General features: G+C 42.1%; 1 protein-coding gene across 1 annotated transcript; it reads right to left on the reverse strand.

Annotated features, from left to right (window-relative positions):
* Window positions 1-4,263: 4,263 nt before the first annotated feature.
* Window positions 4,264-20,708, reverse strand: PCDH12 (protocadherin 12). Its single transcript, XM_077266291.1, has 4 exons — window positions 17,628-20,708; window positions 12,227-12,318; window positions 8,305-8,459; window positions 4,264-8,050 (listed from the first exon to the last, which is right to left on the reverse strand). Exons 1-4 carry the CDS (start codon window positions 20,532-20,534, stop codon window positions 7,704-7,706), a joined length of 3,501 nt encoding a protein of 1,166 aa, XP_077122406.1. The 5' UTR covers window positions 20,535-20,708; the 3' UTR covers window positions 4,264-7,703.
* Between the last annotated feature and the right edge of the window lie 268 nt (window positions 20,709-20,976).

Here is a 20,976-nt window from a genome sequence, read left to right on the forward strand (position 1 = left end):
GAGTCTGAATGAGTCCATGACGATGGCTATTCAGATCGATAGGCGTCTGCGGGAGCGCAAACCTGTGCACCATTTGGCGGTGTCTACTGAGAAAACGCCAGAAAATATGCAATGTGATAGAATTCTGTCCAGAAGCGAGCGGCAGAATTTTAGACGAAAAAATGGGTTGTGCTTCTATTGTGGTGATTCAACTCATGTTATATCAGCATGCTTTAAGCGTACTAAGAAGCCTGACAAGTCTGTTTCAATTAGCACTTTACAGTCTAAGTTTATTCTATCTGTGACCCTGATTTGTTCTTTGTCATCTATTACCGTGGACGCCTATGTCGACTCTGGCGCTGCTTTGAGTCTTATGGATTGGTCCTTTGCCAAACGCTGTGGGTATGATTTGGAGCCATTGGAGGCTCCGATACCTCTGAAAGGGATTGACTCCACCCCATTGGCTAGTAATAAACCACAATACTGGACTCAAGTGACTATGCGTGTTAATCCGGATCACCAGGAGGTTATTCGCTTTCTGGTGCTGTATAATCTACATGATGTTTTGGTGCTGGGATTACCATGGCTGCAATCTCATAACCCAGTCCTCGACTGGAGAGCTATGTCTGTGTTAAGCTGGGGATGTAAAGGAACTCATGGGGACGTACCTTTGGTTTCCATTTCATCATCTATTCCCTCTGAGATTCCTGAATTCTTGTCTGACTTTCGTGACGTTTTTGAAGAACCCAAGGTTGGTTCACTACCTCCGCACCGGGAGTGCGATTGTGCCATAGACTTGATCCCGGGTAGTAAATACCCTAAGGGTCGTTTATTTAATCTGTCTGTGCCTGAACACGCTGCTATGCGAGAATATATAAAGGAGTCCTTGGAAAAGGGACATATTCGTCCTTCGTCATCTCCCTTAGGAGCCGGTTTTTTCTTTGTGTCTAAGAAAGACGGCTCTTTGAGGCCGTGTATTGATTATCGACTTTTGAATAAAATCACGGTTAAATATCAATATCCGTTACCACTGCTTACTGATTTGTTTGCTCGTATAAAGGGGGCCAAGTGGTTCTCTAAGATTGATCTCCGTGGGGCGTATAATTTGGTGCGAATCAAGCAGGGGGATGAGTGGAAAACCGCATTTAATACGCCCGAGGGCCATTTTGAGTATTTGGTGATGCCTTTTGGTCTTTCAAATGCCCCTTCAGTCTTCCAGTCCTTTATGCATGACATTTTCCGCGATTATTTGGATAAATTTATGATTGTGTATCTGGATGATATTCTGATTTTTTCGGATGACTGGGACTCTCATGTCCAGCAGGTCAGGAGGGTTTTTCAGGTTTTGCGGTCTAATTCCTTGTGTGTGAAGGGTTCTAAGTGTGTTTTTGGGGTTCAGAAGATTTCCTTCTTGGGATACATTTTTTCCCCCTCTTCCATCGAGATGGATCCTGTCAAGGTTCAGGCTATTGGTGATTGGACGCAACCCTCTTCTCTTAAGAGTCTTCAGAAATTTTTGGGCTTTGCTAACTTTTATCGTCGATTTATTGCTGGTTTTTCTGATGTTGTAAAACCATTGACTGATTTGACTAAGAAGGGTGCTGATGTTGCTGATTGGTCCCCTGATGCTGTGGAGGCCTTTCGGGAGCTCAAGCGCCGCTTTTCTTCCGCCCCAGTGTTGCGTCAGCCTGATGTTGCTCTTCCTTTTCAGGTTGAGGTCGACGCTTCTGAAATCGGAGCTGGGGCGGTGTTGTCGCAGAGAAGTTCCGACTGCTCCGTGATGAGACCTTGTGCTTTTTTTTCCCGTAAATTTTCGCCCGCCGAGCGGAATTATGATATTGGGAATCGGGAGCTTTTGGCCATGAAGTGGGCTTTTGAGGAGTGGCGTCACTGGCTTGAGGGGGCCAGACATCAGGTGGTGGTATTGACTGACCACAAAAATTTAATTTACCTTGAGTCTGCCAGGCGCCTGAATCCTAGACAAGCGCGCTGGTCGTTGTTTTTCTCTCGGTTTAATTTTGTGGTGTCTTACCTACCGGGTTCTAAGAATGTTAAGGCGGATGCCCTTTCTAGGAGTTTTGAGCCTGACTCCCCTGGTAATTCTGAGCCCACAGGTATCCTTAAAGATGGAGTGATATTGTCTGCCGTTTCTCCAGACCTACGGCGGGCCTTGCAGGAGTTTCAGGCGGATAGACCTGATCGTTGCCCACCTGGTAGACTGTTTGTTCCTGATGATTGGACCAGTAGAGTAATCTCTGAGGTTCATTCTTCTGCGTTGGCAGGTCATCCTGGAATCTTTGGTACCAGGGATTTGGTGGCAAGGTCCTTCTGGTGGCCTTCCCTGTCACGAGATGTGCGAGGCTTTGTGCAGTCTTGTGACGTTTGTGCTCGGGCCAAGCCTTGTTGTTCTCGGGCTAGTGGATTGTTGTTACCCTTGCCTATCCCGAAGAGGCCTTGGACGCACATCTCGATGGATTTTATTTCGGATCTGCCTGTTTCTCAGAAGATGTCTGTCATCTGGGTGGTGTGTGACCGTTTCTCTAAGATGGTCCATCTGGTTCCCTTGCCTAAGTTGCCTTCTTCTTCCGAGTTGGTTCCTCTGTTTTTTCAAAATGTTGTTCGTTTGCATGGTATTCCGGAGAATATCGTTTCTGACAGAGGGACCCAATTCGTGTCTAGATTTTGGCGGGCATTCTGTGCTAGGATGGGCATAGATTTGTCTTTTTCGTCTGCTTTCCATCCTCAGACTAATGGCCAGACCGAGCGGACTAATCAGACCTTGGAGACATATTTGAGGTGTTTTGTGTCTGCGGATCAGGATGATTGGGTTGCTTTTTTGCCTTTGGCGGAGTTCGCCCTCAATAATCGGGCCAGCTCTGCCACCTTGGTGTCCCCGTTTTTCTGTAATTCGGGGTTTCATCCTCGATTTTCCTCCGGTCAAGCGGAATCTTCGGATTGTCCTGGAGTGGATGCTGTGGTGGAGAGGTTGCATCAGATTTGGGGGCAGGTGGTGGACAATTTGAAGTTGTCCCAGGAGAAGACTCAGCTTTTTGCCAACCGCCGTCGTCGTGTTGGTCCTCGGCTTTGTGTTGGGGACTTGGTGTGGTTGTCTTCTCGTTTTGTCCCTATGAGGGTTTCTTCTCCTAAGTTTAAGCCTCGGTTCATCGGCCCGTACAAGATATTGGAGATTCTTAACCCTGTGTCCTTCCGTTTGGACCTCCCTGCATCCTTTTCGATTCATAATGTTTTTCATCGGTCATTGTTGCGCAGGTATGAGGTACCAGCTGTGCCTTCCGTTGAGCCTCCTGCTCCGGTGTTGGTTGAGGGTGAGTTGGAGTACGTTGTGGAAAAGATCTTGGACTCTCGTGTTTCCAGACGGAAACTCCAGTATCTGGTCAAATGGAAGGGATACGGTCAGGAGGATAATTCTTGGGTCACTGCCTCTGATGTTCATGCCTCTGATCTTGTCCGTGCCTTTCATAGGGCTCATCCTGATCGCCCTGGTGGTTCTGGTGAGGGTTCGGTGCCCCCTCCTTGAGGGGGGGGTACTGTTGTGAAATTGGATTCTGGGCTCCCCCGGTGGCCACTTGTGGAATTTAACTTGTGTGCATCATCCCCTCTGTTCACCTGCTCCTATCAGGATGTGGGAGTCGCTATATAACCTTGCTCCTCTGTCAGTTTCATGCCGGTCAACAATGTATCAGTAGCCTTTCTGTGCATGTTCCTGCTACTAGACAACTCCCAGCTAAGTTGGACTTTTGTCCTTGTGTGTTTTTGCATTTTGTTCCTGTTCACAGCTGCTGTTTCGTTACTGTGTCTGGAAAGCTCTTGTGAGCGGAAATTGCCACTCTGGTGTTATGAGTTAATGCTAGAGTCTTAAAGTAATTTCTGGATGGTGTTTTGATAGGGTTTTCTGCTGACCATGAAAGTGCCCTTTCTGTCTTCATGCTATCTAGTAAGCGGACCTCGATTTTGCTAAACCTATTTTCATACTACGTTTGTCATTTCATCTTAAATCACCGCCAATATATGTGGGGGCCTCTGTCTGCCTTTTGGGAAAATTTCTCTAGAGGTGAGCCAGGACTGTCTTTTCCTCTGCTAGGATTAGGTAGTTCTCCGGCTGGCGCTGGGCATCTAGGGATAAAAAACGTAGGCATGCTACCCGGCCACTTCTAGTTGTGCGGCAGGTTTAGTTCATGGTCAGTATAGTTTCCATCTTCCAAGAGCTAGTTCTCATATATGCTGGGCTATGTTCTCTCGCCATTGAGAATCATGACACTAGACACACCCAGGCCTGATTACTGCCACACCTGTTCTCAATCAAGAAATCACCTAAATAGGACCTGCCTGACAAAGTGAAGTAGACCAAAAGATTCTCAAAATCTAGACATAATGCCACGATCCAAAGAAATTCTGGAACAAGTGAGAAACAAAGTAATTCAGATCTATCAGGTTCTAAAGTCATATCTAAAGCTTTGGGGCTCCAGTGAACTGCAGTAAGAGCCCTTATCCACAAATGGTGAAAATATGGAACATTGGTGACCCTTCCCAGGAGTGGCCGGCTGACCAAAATCACCCCAAGAGCGCAGCAATGACTCATCCAAGAGGTCACAAAAGACCCCACAACAACATCCAAAGAACTGTAGGCCTCACTTGCCTCAGTTAAGATCAGTGTTCATGACTGATGAGCAATAAAAACATAAAGGCTCGTCTCAGTTTTGCCAGAAAACATCTTGATGATCCCCAAGACTTTTGGAAGAATACTCTGTGGACTCACGACACAAAAGTTGAAATTTTTGGAAGGGGTATGTTCCATTACATCTGGCGTAGACGTAAAGCAGCATTTCAGAAAAGGAACATCATACCAACAGTAGAATATGGTGGTGGTGGTTTAATGTCTTGGGCTGTTTTGCTGCTTCAGGATCTGAAAGAGTTGCTGTGGTAAATAGAATTCTGCTGTCTAACCAAAAACTGAAGGATTGTGTCCTGCCATCTGTTCGTGACCTCAAGCTGAAGCACACTTGGGTTATGCAGCAGGACAATGATCCAAAACACAAAAGCAAGTCCACCTATGAATAACTTTAGTGAAACAAAATTAAGACTTTGGAGTGGCCTAGTCAAAGTCCTGACTTTAATTTGATTCAGATGCTGTGGCATGAACTTAAAAAGGCAACAATTATTGCCAGTTATCGCAAATGCGTGATTGCAGTTGTTGCTGCTAAGTATGACCCAACTAGTTATTAGGTTTAGGGGACAAACACTTTTTCTCATAGCGCCCTTTAGATTTGGATTTATTTTTCCCTTAATAATTATGACCTTCATTTCAAAACTGCATTTTGTCTATACTTGTGTTATCTTTTGTTTAATATTTAAATTTGTTTGGTGATCTGAAACATTTAAGTGTGACAAACGTGCAAAAGAATAGGAAATCAGGAAGGGGGCGATCACTTTTTCACACAACTGTATTTGTGATCCTTGTTCCTTCCATATATCACTGTAGCTGAGTGACTGACACAGTGTCGGCAATGGAGGTCTCCATAATTATGACCTACACACTGATCTATACAGTGAAAAATTATATACATTATATGCAAAAAAAGAAAAAAACATGTCTAAAAAAATGTTCATTGTATATTGAAATGCTATTACATACCTTCAATTTGTATGTCAGCATTAAAATGTAATGCTAAAGAATGGATCTATTTTAGAGCCAATATAAAACATTTAATAAACTTGGGATCTGTCACCAGGTTAAATGTGGCCAGCTTTTCCTTGCATTTCATTCCCACTGTTTCTCTAAATATTTCATTTTTTTTTAAATTAAATCTGCCATATGGCTCCAGAGATATGGGCCTTTTTATTTGGCGCTAATTTTAAGGGGCTATTCAAAGGGGCCTGGCTTGTAGGATCCTCTGGGGCGTGTCTTTTGGCTGAATAATTACCACACCCATTGGGCAAGTTTATAAAAATTAACACTGACTGAAAAGACACATATCTCTGGAACCCTATGGCAGATTTAAAAAAAAATATATGTAATACATAGGGGACCAAATGGTTTAAAATAAGGTAAACAAATGGACCACTTTTGACCTGGTGACAGATCCTCTTTAAGGATTGTTTGGAGTCTAAATGGCAATACTTCATGGAAAAAACTATACAAATTACCCAGAACACAAGAAAACCTTCGCTAGCACCACTCACTGGAGGAAACTTCCCTTGTAAGTTTGACCCTGGAAAGAGCCTTGTGAGTTTTCAATGTAATCTAAACTTTTTTTTAGTTATTTTTAATAACAAATATTCTGGGATAAACTGTGTTTAAATTAAATATGGTGTGATAAGCCAAGCTACAAAATACCGCAGAAAGTAATTCTAGATAAGTCGTCTAGTCTAGGTTGTCAAACCAGTTCACTCAAGTACTCTATGCTTAATCGGCTTCTATCTTATGAATTGTCATACATGTTCATTAGCTTCAGAAGTGCCGGGTTCAGTTGAACATCTGGAGACATGTGAATAGTTTATACACAATATGCCACAATTGTTCTACATCTATCGTCAGTCAAATTTCTTGAATGTGGTTAAACGAGTCTTCCAGTTTATCAGAATTCTAGTTAACTTGGCTCATACAGGTGAATAAAGAACTGATACCCATACTGATCTCATGCAGGTCCCTTTCCGGTCCTTACTTGGTGCTTCCTGGACCAGGAAACGGCAGCTCAGCTAACCATTGGCATGTCATCCTTTCTTTTGAGGATGGAACCTGGAAGTATAGACCACCGGAGATGGGTTACGGGCCAAAACAGTCCATGTAGGAGATCAGTGAGAGTGAGTATCATTTCTTTTACTGTTTTCAACAAGTTTTCTTTTAAGTGTAATAGATATTGGCTAATAAACCCATACAAAATAGTAATTTATATAACTTACTAACATGTCTCAATATTTAAAGAGTTCCAGACTGTTCCAGTCCTAGGTCTCGTTATGTCTACTTCCAGCTTGCGTTCGACACAAAAGAACATTTCCTTTGCTGACACATGTTGAGTGTAAAGGGCAAATTTCTGCTCGATTCACTAGGTAAACCAGTTTTTTCTGCTTATGCATTTGCTGTGACAGAGAAGGGGGCTCGATTATTAAAATTAGACAGTGAGCCAGCCCCCAGATACATATCACTTGTCACGAATACTGACAAACAAAACTCTACCAAATGTGAAATACAAATCGGGACTAGACCCACCAATGCCTGAGCAGATGTCTTCAGATCGGGGCACCTTAGATAATTGAAGTAGATTAGTAAATTGTATAACTTGCTATTTTCAGCCCTTTAAGCTATGAAAAAAACCTATTATATTTTCTCTACATGTCCAAAATGGCAACTGTTGCATACAGTGCAAATTATCCTTTGGTAAAGAATGTGCAAATTTGCCTTTGGTAGCACCAATAGTAAAATACTAGGCAACTATGTGAATATGCTATGTTTTACTGTCTTGCATAACTGGAAAAATCTATGTTTCCAGCTACTCTTAATGATCATACTGAAAAGTCACCAATGATGCCATAGCCCTTTCACCGTCATATCTACAAAACTCCCCAGTCAATATGAGTTCAAAAACTTCATCCTAAGTGCCATATTAATACACAAACGGATGGCTGAGACTAGAACCTCATGCTCAGTCATCTTGTTGACTCTCAATTAACAGTCTTCTGGTTAAATCTTGGCCCCATCACTCTTATTACTGTCCATACCCATCCATGCTCTTGCTGGAGGCCGACAGCCTCATAAGAACCTCAGACGTTGCACTTCCATGAGATTCGGCTTTCTGTGTCAACAGCATCTCAAATAGAGAACTCATTTCGGAAAGGAAGGTGCTGGCCAGTCTGTTCTCTTGAGACCCATCAGACGCTTTGCCAAAAGTCAGGAAGGTTCTCAGATCTTCTTTGTCAGCTGCCGTAATTGTGGGCTCTTGAGTGATTTGAGTATTTGGCATGAAGATATTCTCCTTGTAGTTGTTGGCTAAAGGCAAGGAAAGGCGGGCAATCCACCCTGGATCTAGATCACTCAACCGATTGCTCTCTGTACCTAACAAAAAAAAGATAAAAAAGGCATTTGTTGTAATACAGTTGCTGTTTTAAAGAGCTGATCGCACATCCCACCGACAGCATATTAGATCCATGTAATGGAAAGTGTTCAAAGCACCGTATGACACTCAGACACTTGTGATAGATAGCTTACTTGAAAAAATGAAATGCTCTAAGTCACATCTAATTATGCTTATTTGCAGCAAATTTCTATTCTTCAATGACAGAAGGCCATGTTGAATTATGGCGACTCACCTATACATGGACCAAACAGAGCCTCCAGATTGTCCTCTACCATCTGATGGGCAGAAGAAAGATCTCCACCTGGCTCAGAGTCCAAGTCACCAGCCTCGCTTTCACCATGTCCACTGTCCTTTGTGCTCTGCCAGTCTGTGTCTTGTCCAGCGCATCTGAAAGAGTTAATATAGACTGACCATCAATTCCCTAAATTCATTTAATGAAAGCAGAAGACATCTCAAAACAATTATCTAAAAGGTGAGCGAGACTGTAAGAGTAGGGACACACTAGAATGAGGTAACAATAAAGTGACAAGTGGGGTAACACAGTTTGATCAAAAAGTATAAAATTGTTATGGTCTTTATTACTATCATTACTCAGCAGTAATAAGAAACATCATCGCACTCTTGATATTTATATGTCATCCATTAAACTACAGGCACTCCTCCAGTGGATGCTGTCTTGACAAAATTTTGGTGACACAGTTCTTTACAGTATAATGGCAAAGATGTACTAAGAAACTTAGGCTCATTTTATATGTATATATATACATATATATGTATATATATATATTTTTTTTTGTTTGTTTGTTTTAGTATTAACAAGCCATTTTAGGTACAGTTTTAGTATTCACCTAATTGGTTAAACTTTCATTAGGATTTATCGCATAATGTAGTAAATTAAATATTGAAATATTAATATGATATATAATTTAATTCTGTAAAAACATTTTAAGTGGGAGCGAAGCACCGGATAAGATATCAACTTATGTACAGTATGTATGTTGCACAGTAAAAATGTATACTTATAGGGGTTATCCAGGACTGTATTCAATTTTTACGATGGGCCTAAGAACTAACAGATAGATAGTTGCAGTTTCCGCTGATGCTACGCTGACCAGGGCGAGACTGCCAATGTCATGATGATTGGCAGCTGACTACCCACTGCCTAACTACGGAAAACCAGCTATCAATCGGCATGACATCAGCAGTCACACCCCTGTCAATAGAACTGCCTGGAAGAAGAAGAACTCTCTGTTGACATGTAACAGCTCAATCGCCGGCAGGAGCAGTTAGCCACTGCTCTGAGCCGCCACAGGATTGAACAGGCTGGTACTTAGCAACTACATGCCTGTTGTTTTATTTTATTTTTTACTATGAGCCAAAACCTAATATAGTTCTGGATAGTGGGAATTTGTCAGCATGTTATAAAAAGACCTGAAGCGCATCAGTAGGGAGAACGACCCAGGTGCCCCACAGCACTGATGCTGCCAGGCAAAGTCTCCACTGCTCTTGGCCACACCACCCTACAGCACCGTAGCAATAATGGCTGCCACACAGCACCAAAAGCAGGTTAAAGGTGTATTCCCATCTCCAAGATCCTGTCCCAATAGGTAATAGGTGTAATAATAATAATAATATTAAAGGGAACCTGTCACCCCCAAAATCAAAGGTGAGCTAAGCCCACCAGCATCAGGGGCTTATCTACAGCATTCTGTAATGCTGTAGATAAGCCCCCGATGTATCCTGAAAGATGAGAAAAAGAGGTTAGATTATACTCACCTGGGTGGGCGGTCCCGGTTCTGTTCTGGTCTGATGGACATCGCGGTTCGGCCCGGGGCCTCCCATCTTCTTACGATGACGTCCTCTTCTTGTATTCATGCTGCGGCTCCGGCGCAGGCGTACTTGGTCTGCCCTGTTGAGGGGAGAGCAAAGTACTGCAGTGCACAGGTGCTGGGAAAGGTCAGAGAGGCCCGGCGCCTGCGCACTGCAGTACTTTGCTCTGCCCTCAACAGGGCAGACCAAGTACACCCTGCACCAGAGCCGCAGCATGAATACAAGAAGAGGACGTCATCGTAAGAATATAGGAGGCCCCGGACCGGACCGCGACGCCCATCGGACCGGACCGCAGCGGGACCGCCCCTGGGTGAGTATAATCTAACCTCTTTTTCTCATCTTTCAGGACACATCAGCGGTTTATCTACAGCATTACAGAATGCTGTAGATAAGCTTCTGATGCCAGGGCTTAGCTCATCGTCGATTTTGGGGGTGACAGGTTCACTTTAAGAAATACCTCCAATAAGAAATGTAGTACAGTTCTTCTTCATTTTGCTATGTCGCTATCCCCAAGTGCAGGACATTACAGTAGCTGCATATAATGACAGTCAGTGAGTTCTTAGTGCTTATAACCATGGATACTTAAAGGGGTTGTCCACTACTAGGAGAACCCCTTCTCATACGCCACTGTTGGCCAGAATAAAATGAAAAAGTCCATACTCACCTCCTGTGATGGCGTCATTCCCACGGTGTTGGCACTTGCTCTCCCCAGGCTCTTGTGTGGTCGTTGTGACACATGACACCGTCTCCCAGTCAGCGTTGCCATCACTGCGTCCACCTTCGGACAAATTGAATATGAAGAGGAAGTCAGAGATCAGATGCAGACAAGGCTTCCTCTTCATGTTCAATTTGTCTGAAGACGGAGACAGTGACGCCAATGCTGATTGGGTGCCGGGGTCACATATCACAACAACCACATGGTAGCCCTGGGTTGAGCGGGTGCCAACACTCTAGGTGAGCATAAGATTTTTTATTATCGGGGCCAAGCGTGGCATATGACAAGGAGTTGTTCAAGTATTGGACAACCTCTTTAAGCTTCTGCAATGCCCTGCACATAGGGTAAGCAATATAGCAAATCAGAAGAACTATACTGCAACTGGGATATGATCTTGGAGATGGGAATACCCCTTTAACTAATCTAAAAAATTCACCTCCCATGTGGGATGCTTTTTTCAGTCTTCTGCTAATTTAAAAGGAGCAGACTGAAATATAGTTTTGTGGGGAAAGATTTCATTTAACATGGCTTACTGGACTTCTAAGCCCCAAATGAACAGGGATTTTAATGAATGAATTACAAGTTATACTATATGAAGTGAAGTGAAACCTCTTTCGGACGTTCCCCTAAATTTGCATAGTAAACTGCTCTTCTGGGAAGGTGGTTTCCTCAAAGAAGATGTCCAGTAATAATAATTATGGGTTAACTGAAAATATGGAGTTGTTCTTTTGGAGAGATTTCACTGGTATCTCAATTTAAAAGGGTTTTCCAGTTTGGAAAAACCGTGCCCCTAACTGGTTTGTTTTAAGACAAACTGCTCTAAAAAGGAAAAATTATTGCTCACTGACCGTTCATTGAAATTGAAACCTGTCTTTGTCTTGATGGGTGCCGTTCCAATATTGCTGACCGACAGAAAATGCATATAGTAAAAAACAGAGGGAAGGAATGGCATATACACGTTTACTGAAATATATTCAAACTTTGTTACATATTCATCAGATTAAAATCCACACTATGGTTTTGGAGAAAAAACCCTGACGGGTTTCTGGCACATAGAGGGCACAGCTAGTTCCGGAAAAGCGTTGGTGTTTTTTCCAAAGCCATCCTGTGTATTTTAATCTGATGAATATGTAATAGTTTGAAGATTTTTTTATTCAACGTGGATGTGCCATTCCTCCCCTCTTCTTTTCACTATAAACAAACTGCTTTGCTCACTTTCCCTGGGTCCAGCACTGTGTCTCCACTGCTGGTCCCTGTGTCTGTTATTGTCTGCAGCGCTGAAATCGCATCAATAGCGCTACAGCCAATCAATGAGCTCAACAGCTCTTGGCGGCTCATCCTGTAAACTCCGGTAGAACAGCTTAGCTCAGTGATTGTCTGCAGCCCTATCGGCAGGGTGTAAGCGCCGCAGTCAATAACAAACATAGAGCAGCAGTGCAGACTCAGGGCTGGAACCAGGGAGGATGAATACAGTGACAGGTTATAAAGGATTTTCCAAACTTGGAATCATAGCTATTATCCCTCTGAAGACAAAGATGACTCTGTGTGTCACTATACTAATTAGAAGCAAGTTCCTTCATACATTCAGCCATTACTTTGGTCACGTTACCTGCCAGCTTTAGAAGAGTACTTGTTCCCTCTGTGAAGTGTCTTGGGGTGAACTTGTCCTTGGTGGAGCAGGGAGAGGAGCTGAGAAATTTGCTGTAAAGATTATACAAAATGGAACATTTAGTTTGGGTACAATAAAATGATAACTAGCAAACTGATGGGACACATATGGGATTTACTCTACTTGTAGAAATCTGTCATTGTTATTACCTTTACCTACAGAGGAAAGGGGACAGATTGTAACTTGATAAATTTTAATGACTAGTTTTGTAGTTAAATGCTTTTCTTAAAGCGATCCTCCACTCTCCATGATAAATGTTACCATACATTTCTAATGTGTAGTCAATCTACCTAATGGCCTCCACTCTGCTTCTCCTTCTATATCTGAGAACAGTACCCAGTTCTCTTCATGTCCAAAATGGCCAATGCAGATGCATGAGGATCACTATGGAAAGCATGATCCATGTCTCCCCTGCCTTCCTCTGCTGAAGGATGGACTAGTCAGTACCCTCATCATCAGCAATAGTCCATCCCACATTAAAGGAAAGGCAGGAAGGCTTGGTTCACACTTATCACAGTGTTACTCATTTCTGTAGAGGCCATTTTGAATAAGTCCTCTCTCCTTCTGTACCAGTCAGCAGCTCGTTTTGTTCAAGATTATTGAACTTGTTGATTTCTATGTATACCTTTTTGATATGTAAAGCATCATGGAATAAATGGCGCTATAATAATAAATAATAATTACTGGACATCGATCTCCAATGTGGAAGGAGGGCCCGAAGACCAGAGGCCATTAGGTATAGTGCCTATGAAATTTGAGATGAGCAAATAAACTAGCTGGACCCTGGTGTTTCAGCCTTCATCCTGAGAATGTCTCCTACCTTCCGGCATCCAAGGTTCCTCTTTTGATTAGCAACGTCATGTGTGCATCATCATGCCATAACAATGACCTTGCACCAGGCCAACTGGTCACAACAAGTGGATAGGTTAGGTAGGAGGCGATTTCAAGGGCTCCTTTACAGCACCCAGTGAATACTAACCTGACAGCTGGACCAGGGTCCTGCTATCAATTTACTTTTCTCTATGAGATATGTAAAGTTAATATTAGAAGGATGGTGGGGCACTTTAAAGAGACTCATGGCCTGTTTTGCAATGAAGTCACAGAAGCCAAAATTTGATCCCAGGAAACTATAATTTGGCAATGATTTAATACAATGCTTTAATGTAGGGTGACTAACTACATTTCTCATATGATATAACCATACCTGGTGCCTCATCTGCTCAGATCATCATTCCATGCCTCCTACTTCAAAGATGACCACCATACTGTCCTACCACTTATAGTAGTAAGTCTAAACTACATCTCCTACAAAACACTACAGGGGAAGTGTGGTTTAAATTTACCACTACACCACTCATGCCACTATGGCGGACATACTGAAATCAGGAGGAAAGGAACGAACGCCGATCTGATCAGAGGAGGAGAGGGAGGCAACCGGAGAGCATCATTTAAGTTGGCCATACATCTGAAATGCATAGCTGCTTTGCAGTGCCAGAGTGGGGGTCGCTTTACGGTCCACCTGCCATTAATTCCATGGTTTTTCAGGTAACTGCAGAAATCATTATAAAGAGTCCATAGGGGCCCTAAATATAATATCTGCTTCCTTTCTTGGCAGGACCATTGGAAACATTTTGACAAATATTCACTTCAAACATAAAAAAACATATACTACATAGTATAGATTCTTATATTGACAGGTATAGTCGTTCCTAAATGTTGGCAAATGAGAAGAATATGTCTCTAATATACTATGAAGGCATTTTGAATGAGGTCCCCCATTCAGGCCTAGTGCGTCCATCTATACACAGACTGTTCATGGTTATCAACAAGTACTATATAATTCCTCACTTCCCAATTTGATGATATTTCACAGCAAGTTGCTACTGGGTTTTACAGATTACAGCAGAGTTTAAAGGTCCCAAGTATGGGGCTCGCATATAAAAGCCTATTTTCAAGAGTCCCTTCTGAAAATACAGGAATGTGAAAATCAGGCTGCTCCTACAGACTGTCCTGAAATAATATATTTTACTTTATCATTATTAGCTAATGATAAATAAATATTAATTTTTCATCAGCTTCGTTTAAAAAATTAACCCTAGCGTATGCTGGGAATAAGCATTTTTCATAACAGAAAAAACATCCTAGGTGCACTTTGAATCCATGGTAGAGAAGGTGCAAAAAGATTTTCAGGACCCGATCCATTTACCATAAAGGTTAGTTATCCTGCCTTAGGCTACATAGAGTGACTGCATACTGTGAATACTCACATCGCGTGCACAGCACACTGTGAGGGTTCTCCATTGCTGGCGCCGGGAGCAGGCAGTCTTGTGACTGCAAAAATGCGATTTGCATACTTCTGGCCACATTTCAACTAGACTTATCCAGCCTTGCTCAAAGCACTTGCCCACCTAGTCAGAATGTGACCACATGTATGTAAATCACATACTTATGGCCAGGTGCCTGCTGCTCCTGGTGCCGGAACCAGAGAATCCTCACAGCAAGTAGTGTGCGCGATGTGAGGATTCACAAATCTGCAGTCACATAGAGTGACTGCAGACTTGTAACCTAAGGCAACCTTTTTTTAAATTTTATACTTTGAAACCTGGAGATACGCATCTCACCTCAAAACCCAAGTGACAGTGCTTGCAGAAAAGAAACTACCACAACTAAGAAGCAGCGCGGTGGCTCAGTGGTTAGCACTGTAGACATGAAGTGCGTGCTGGGTCTGGAGATCAATCAGACCCAAAAACAACATCCTCAAGGAGTTTGCAATGGGTTCCTTTGGATACTCCAGTTTACTCCCACACTCCAAACACATAATGATAAGGAATTTAGATTGTAAGCCTCAATGGGGACAGTGGCGACAATGTCTGTAAGGTGATGAGGATTATGATGGTGCTAAATAAGTGAGTAAAATTAGTAAATTGATAAATACGACCGATTATTCCGTCTATAAATCCTATAGCTGCACTCACATAGCATGATGTTAAGTCAGCAGATATATCACATGTAAAATGTTTTATTTGGGTGGAATTCAGAAGTCGTTGCAGCACCTGGATGGAGGCAATGTGAGGCAGGATGTGGACTAGCGCCAACTCATACAATTCTTTGACCAGATGTTCCTGTAAGTCACTAGCCAATGAAAACTCGATGGTTATTGACATTTTGTAGATGATAACCACATTCTAGGCCCTGTGTATCAGAGGCTCTGTTAAATGTTGGTGGGAATCATACAATAGCATGCAGCACCTATCCTTTCCATCAAAATGACTGACACCATGACGGAAGGCAACAAACGCTAGTATGGAGTTCAATGGCGGCCATTGGTGTCCATGGAGTGACGGAGCTGCACTTCTAGGATGGAACAAAAAAACAGAAATGGCAACGCGGATTTGACCCCCACCTTACTCACTTGCATAGTAGTGCCTATCTTAATTGTAGGAAATTCCCTTACCCGCCATGTCGTAGTCTGGCAAACATGCTCGTTTGGAATGTGTGTAACGATGGTTGTGCAGTCTAAACAGGCTGCCGATCACTTGACGAGCAAGCAAAACACTCAATACTCGTTCGTCAGGTGAAATGATATTTTGGATTGTACAGATCGTTTAGTGCGCATAGGCTGCCATAGATTTCAGCAGTGCAAGCCCTTGTTACACAGGACGATGCACCGCCGAGAATGATGATCTTTTGGGCTGCACAAGAGGTCATTTCACCCAATAAACACGCATTTCGCCCATTCATCAGGTGATCTGCAGATTGCTTATAGGTTCAAAAACAAAGCCCGATCACTATTACCTTGCACCTTTACTGTATCTAGGGAAGATTTAGTATCTTAACTGACAGTATTATGAATACAGCTCTGAAGTATAATTCAGACTGAAGCTCAGGATCAGTACAATGTATGTACACATTGTATATACATTACATCTGTCAGTAAATATACATACAGTGGGGCAAATAAGTATTTGATACACTGCCAATTTTGTAAGTTAATAATTGTGCCAACAGTTGCCTATTGTCCTGTAACCCATCCCAGCCATGTGCAATTTTGTCCCTGGTGTCCTTAGACAGCTCTTTGGTCTTGGCCATGGTGGAGAGGTTAGAGTGTGATTGAGTGTGTGGACAGGTGTCATTGACACAGGTAACAAGTTCAAACAGGAGCCTTTGTCTATACGCGCACGAAGGAAAGGCCTATCACTGTCAGCAGGCGTGGAGAAGACATCGGGAGCCCACCTGTACGACTAGTCAATAGTAAGTAGTAAAAAGTATAGAAATAACTGCAGAAAGTTTGACTTATGTGGCAACCTCTCCAGTGAGGCCATGTTCACCAGTATTTGGTCAGTATTTTACCTCAGTATTTGTAAGCCAGAACCAGGAGTGGGTGATAAATACAGAAGTGGTGACATGTTTCTATTATACTTTTCCTCCGATGTTCCACTCCTGGTTTTGGCTCACAAATACTGAGGTAAAATACTGACCAAATACTGAATATGTGAATGTGGCTTAAGGGGGGTTGAAGGAGCAATAATAAACATGGATGCTTACTTCCTAAAAACAGCGCCCCCTTCGTAATCAGTCAGTTTCTGGTATTGCATTTAATTGAATAAGTCTGGGTGTCAATACCAGACAGTCCATGGAGTGATTTCAGGAAGAAGGCAGCCACAATTTCCTATATAAGTGTCCTATTTAAATCTCTGATGGTGTCAGACCATTGTTATACCCCCATGATTCAGTACCAGCTGACGTCACAAATTGTGATGTTTCTTATCAGTATAGAACAGCTTAGACTTTGGGAAAATAATGCCCTTGTGGTTTCTATGCTGACATCTTGAATTCAGAGCTGCAAATAGAAATGTCTTGTAATGCGTTGATATGGAAAATGTCCTAATATCCATTCATATTTCACGTCATATCTGATCATCCTCTTCCTTCCTTGGTTAATTTTGGGTTTGCATTAGTCACCCTTTGTCATAATGTCATAATGTAGATTGGACAGCGAAAGTGAAATAATAAGTTATGCATTGAGAATGTTAAATGAAAATCTTTTTGGAGAAGTAGAACCTTAAAGGAATTTTCTAATAAAGACAACCCTTTTAGGACATAGATATCATAGAGAGAGACCCCCAGCTTCAGATTCTCCTCTGCTAGGACATCAGACCGAACCCTCTATGTATGACCAGGTACTGGTTCCCCAACAATCACTATTAATCTCTGGGGGGTTCTAAGACACAAATAAAAAAAGGGTTGCCCTTTTAATTTATGACAACTAGAGGATTAAAAAAATCAGCATAAACTAAATACAATCTGAATACTGATAAATATAACAAGAACTTGGTCTTACCTGTACATGTGGGGATTGCATTGTGAGTTCCACTGCTTCTTTCTCCGCCAGTGCCACCATAGACAAACGTACCAGGCTTCTGATTATTTGTTCCTTAGAAGATTGCTCTACGTTCTTTTGACGTCTCAGAGTTGGAGATGTGGCTGGTGAAAAGTCCCCTCCATTGAAGATCATGGGTTCTGATGGATAGTCATCATCATATGCTCTAATTTGGGGACTTCCTGGATTTTTTAACGTTTTGTTGCTTGCAGGAAGGGTTGAGTGTGTGTCTTGGAGGTTCTCTCTTGAGTAACTTCTCTGTCTTTGGTACTGTAAAGTTCGGCATACAGAGGGGGGCAAAGAGAAAGAATGTTCTAAGTCTGGAGTGTCTTCTTTAAGTGTATCAGGGTTATGCTGATTTCTTAGCGTACGGTAAAGAGTGGGTGTTAGATGAAAAGGAGTATGGAGGGATTCATCTTCTAGCATTTTTTCACATTCATCTGAGCCAGGAAATTGCTTGGCTTCTTCTATTGGTGTGACGGGTTGTGATTGTTGTCTACCTCTGAGTACAGGAACCACATGGATGTCTGCCTTTTGGATCTGCCTTTGGGGTCTCCTCGGTTGCTTTCTATAAGCTGATTCTTCTTCCCTACAATTGTAAGCTCTGTTGTCCTTCCTGTCCACCCGACAAAAGGACATTACAAGAGCTAAAATCAGAAGACATATTGCCAAAAGGACAGCCAGACAAATAACAATCACCATTGATAAGCTTAGTTTTCCATTGGATTCACTTGCTGAATTTTTCAGATGGTCCAAGTGGCTACTAAACATAACATGAAGAAGAGCTTTTGCCTCCTGATGAGGCATTCCACAATCTCTCACTGAGACTTCTAAGTCAAATGTATTTCCAATTAGGTTACTAGCATTGCTTGCATTTAGATATATATGTCCAAGATGTTCATCCATAATAAACAAGGCTTGGTGGTTACCTGCCAGTCGGTAGAGAAGTTTAGCATTTTCCTCTGAGTCTGCATCAGTAGCCACCACTTGATATAATGGGTGTATATTGAGTTTTGCAGTTTCTGATAATATTTCATCTGATGTAAATCCAAAAGCTTCAGTATTGGTAACTTCCATGGCAGAAAGAAAATACCCTGTATCAGCATTAACAAGGACAGTAATGCTGGCCTGACCTCTCTTAAGTTTTGGTTGAACGATCAGTGGACTATTATCATTTTTGTCCTTCACCAATACTTTAACAGAAGTGTTACTGCTCAGTCGTGGGTCTCCATTATCTTCTGCTTGGACTAAGAATTTAATTTCTTTAATTTCCTCAAAGTCTATGGACTTAAGCATTACAATTTCCCCTGTTTTAAAATGGATGGAAACTAATGTAGATAGCGGTATTCCATAGATAACCGAGTCAATAATACTGTATGTGACTTCAGCATTATTTCCTTGATCAATATCATGAGCATTTAAGGTTAGGAGATGATTGAGAGGACCACTGTTTTCATCTAGGAAGACATCATAGCTTGACCTCTCAAAAATAGGAGGATTGTCATTTGCATCACTAACACGAATTTTTAAGGATTTAGTAGCAGAAAATGAAGGCTCACCTTGATCTTTAGCTTGGATGGTCAATTCATATTCATCCCACTTCTCTCTGTCCAGTATGGCATTGGTTATTAGAATGTAACTGTTACCATTAGATTTCTGCAACCTAAAATGTTCGTGGTCTTGAACTAAATGGCAGTTCACTAATCCATTCTCACCAGAATCTGGATCATTGAGCATTATCAGAGCTACAAAACTGCCTAATGGAATGGCCTCAGATACCACGATCTCTGAAGAATCCTTGGAAGCCCAAGTAACCTTGATATTTGGTGCATTGTCATTAATATCTAAAACTTTAATGACCACTTTACAGTGAGTAGGGATAGGATTAGGTCCTAAATCCTTTGCCTGCACGTCCAATTCATAAGAACGTCTTTCCTCGTGATCAAGTGATTTTTTCAGAACTATTCCACCTGATTTGGGATCAATGGTGAACATATTGAGGACATGTTGAGAATTGTGCTTACTCAATGAGAACTCAATTTCACCATTTGGACCTTGATCTGGGTCGGTGGCAGTTAGATTTATAAGGAGTGTACCAGGTGAGGTGTCTTCTAAGACTTCTAGAATAACAGAGCTTTCTCCAAAAGTCGGGCTGTTATCATTGGAGTCCAAAATATTAATCCTGACTTGGACAGTCCCAGATTTTTGTGGATGCCCTCCATCCAAAGCAGTTAGGACAAGGTTAAAAGAAGATTGCTGTTCTCTATCCAGTTCCTTTACCACCACTAGTTCAGGATGTTTATTACCATCAGAACCAGAAGTAATATTTAAAATGAAGTGGTCATTGGGAGTAAGGGTATACATCTTTACTGCATTGCTGCCACTATCGGGGTCCCAAGCTTTGTCAAGAGGGATTCTTGTCCGCAGAGAAGCACTCTCTGAAATCTCCATATCCAGTTCTAGTTTGGGAAATATTGGTTCATTGTCATTGATATCCAAAACCTCAATTTCCACATGCACTAAGGACAAGACCTTGGTTGCCAAAACATTAAAAGACAAGATGCAATGTCCATGAATGTGACAAAGCTGTTCTCTATCCAGACGTCCGGTAGTCGTCAACGAGCCACTTTTTAAGCCTACCTGAACTGGAAAAAAGTGACTCTCCTGCATTATCTGATATTCTTCATTCAAATCTTTTATCCATCCTGGTACATCAGATATGTGTCCAATAATTGTGCCAATGGGTACTTCTTCTTTGACACGAAATCTCACCATTAAAGAAGATGAATTCTTGCAATTAATTTTGTGATAGGAGCAAATAAGTAGAAGAGGATAGATGTGGCCGACGATCTTAAGAATCCCATCCATGGTTCCTCGCAAGTCAAGAGAAAAACAAAAAAGTATTTTCAAAAAGTGAGGCTCAACAGGAGGCCCTCAAGGTTCTCTTTAACATCTCACATTGGATTGCATGTAGTCTGTAGCCTTTCACAGGTCTGCTGGCATTTACACACTTCAGTGTGGCCAGACAAAAGGTTATGCATGATGTAGGGAAGAATAGTAAAGCAAATCAACTCGGGGAGGGGAAATGTGACAGAAAGTTATGACTTACTTGTTTTCCCAGGGAGCACAGCCGTCCTCCTACAGGAAGAGTGATGAGGAAGGAACTATAAGTCGGCTAATGGACAATAGTCTATTAACCCCTCGTTCTCCAAATTGAACTTCATTACCCTACAAGAGACTTCATTTCCTGATCTCATTATATAGAATGGTTAACTGTTTCCATTAGCAAGACAGATTCTCAGGGCTCTGT

Source organism: Ranitomeya variabilis, chromosome 5 (assembly GCF_051348905.1).
Source record: "Ranitomeya variabilis isolate aRanVar5 chromosome 5, aRanVar5.hap1, whole genome shotgun sequence".
NCBI classification, from domain to species: Eukaryota; Metazoa; Chordata; class Amphibia; order Anura; family Dendrobatidae; genus Ranitomeya; species Ranitomeya variabilis.

Coding starts and splice junctions, on each gene's coding strand:
- PCDH12 (XM_077266291.1), bottom strand. CDS start 20,534: ATGGATGGGATTCTTAAGATCGTCGGCCACATCTATCCTCTTCTACTT. Junction 8,460..12,226: donor TACTCTTCTAAAGCTGGCAG/GTAACGTGACCA, acceptor TAACTCTTTCAG/ATGCGCTGGACAAGACACAG. Junction 8,051..8,304: donor TCTGTTTGGTCCATGTATAG/GTGAGTCGCCAT, acceptor TTTTTTTGTTAG/GTACAGAGAGCAATCGGTTG.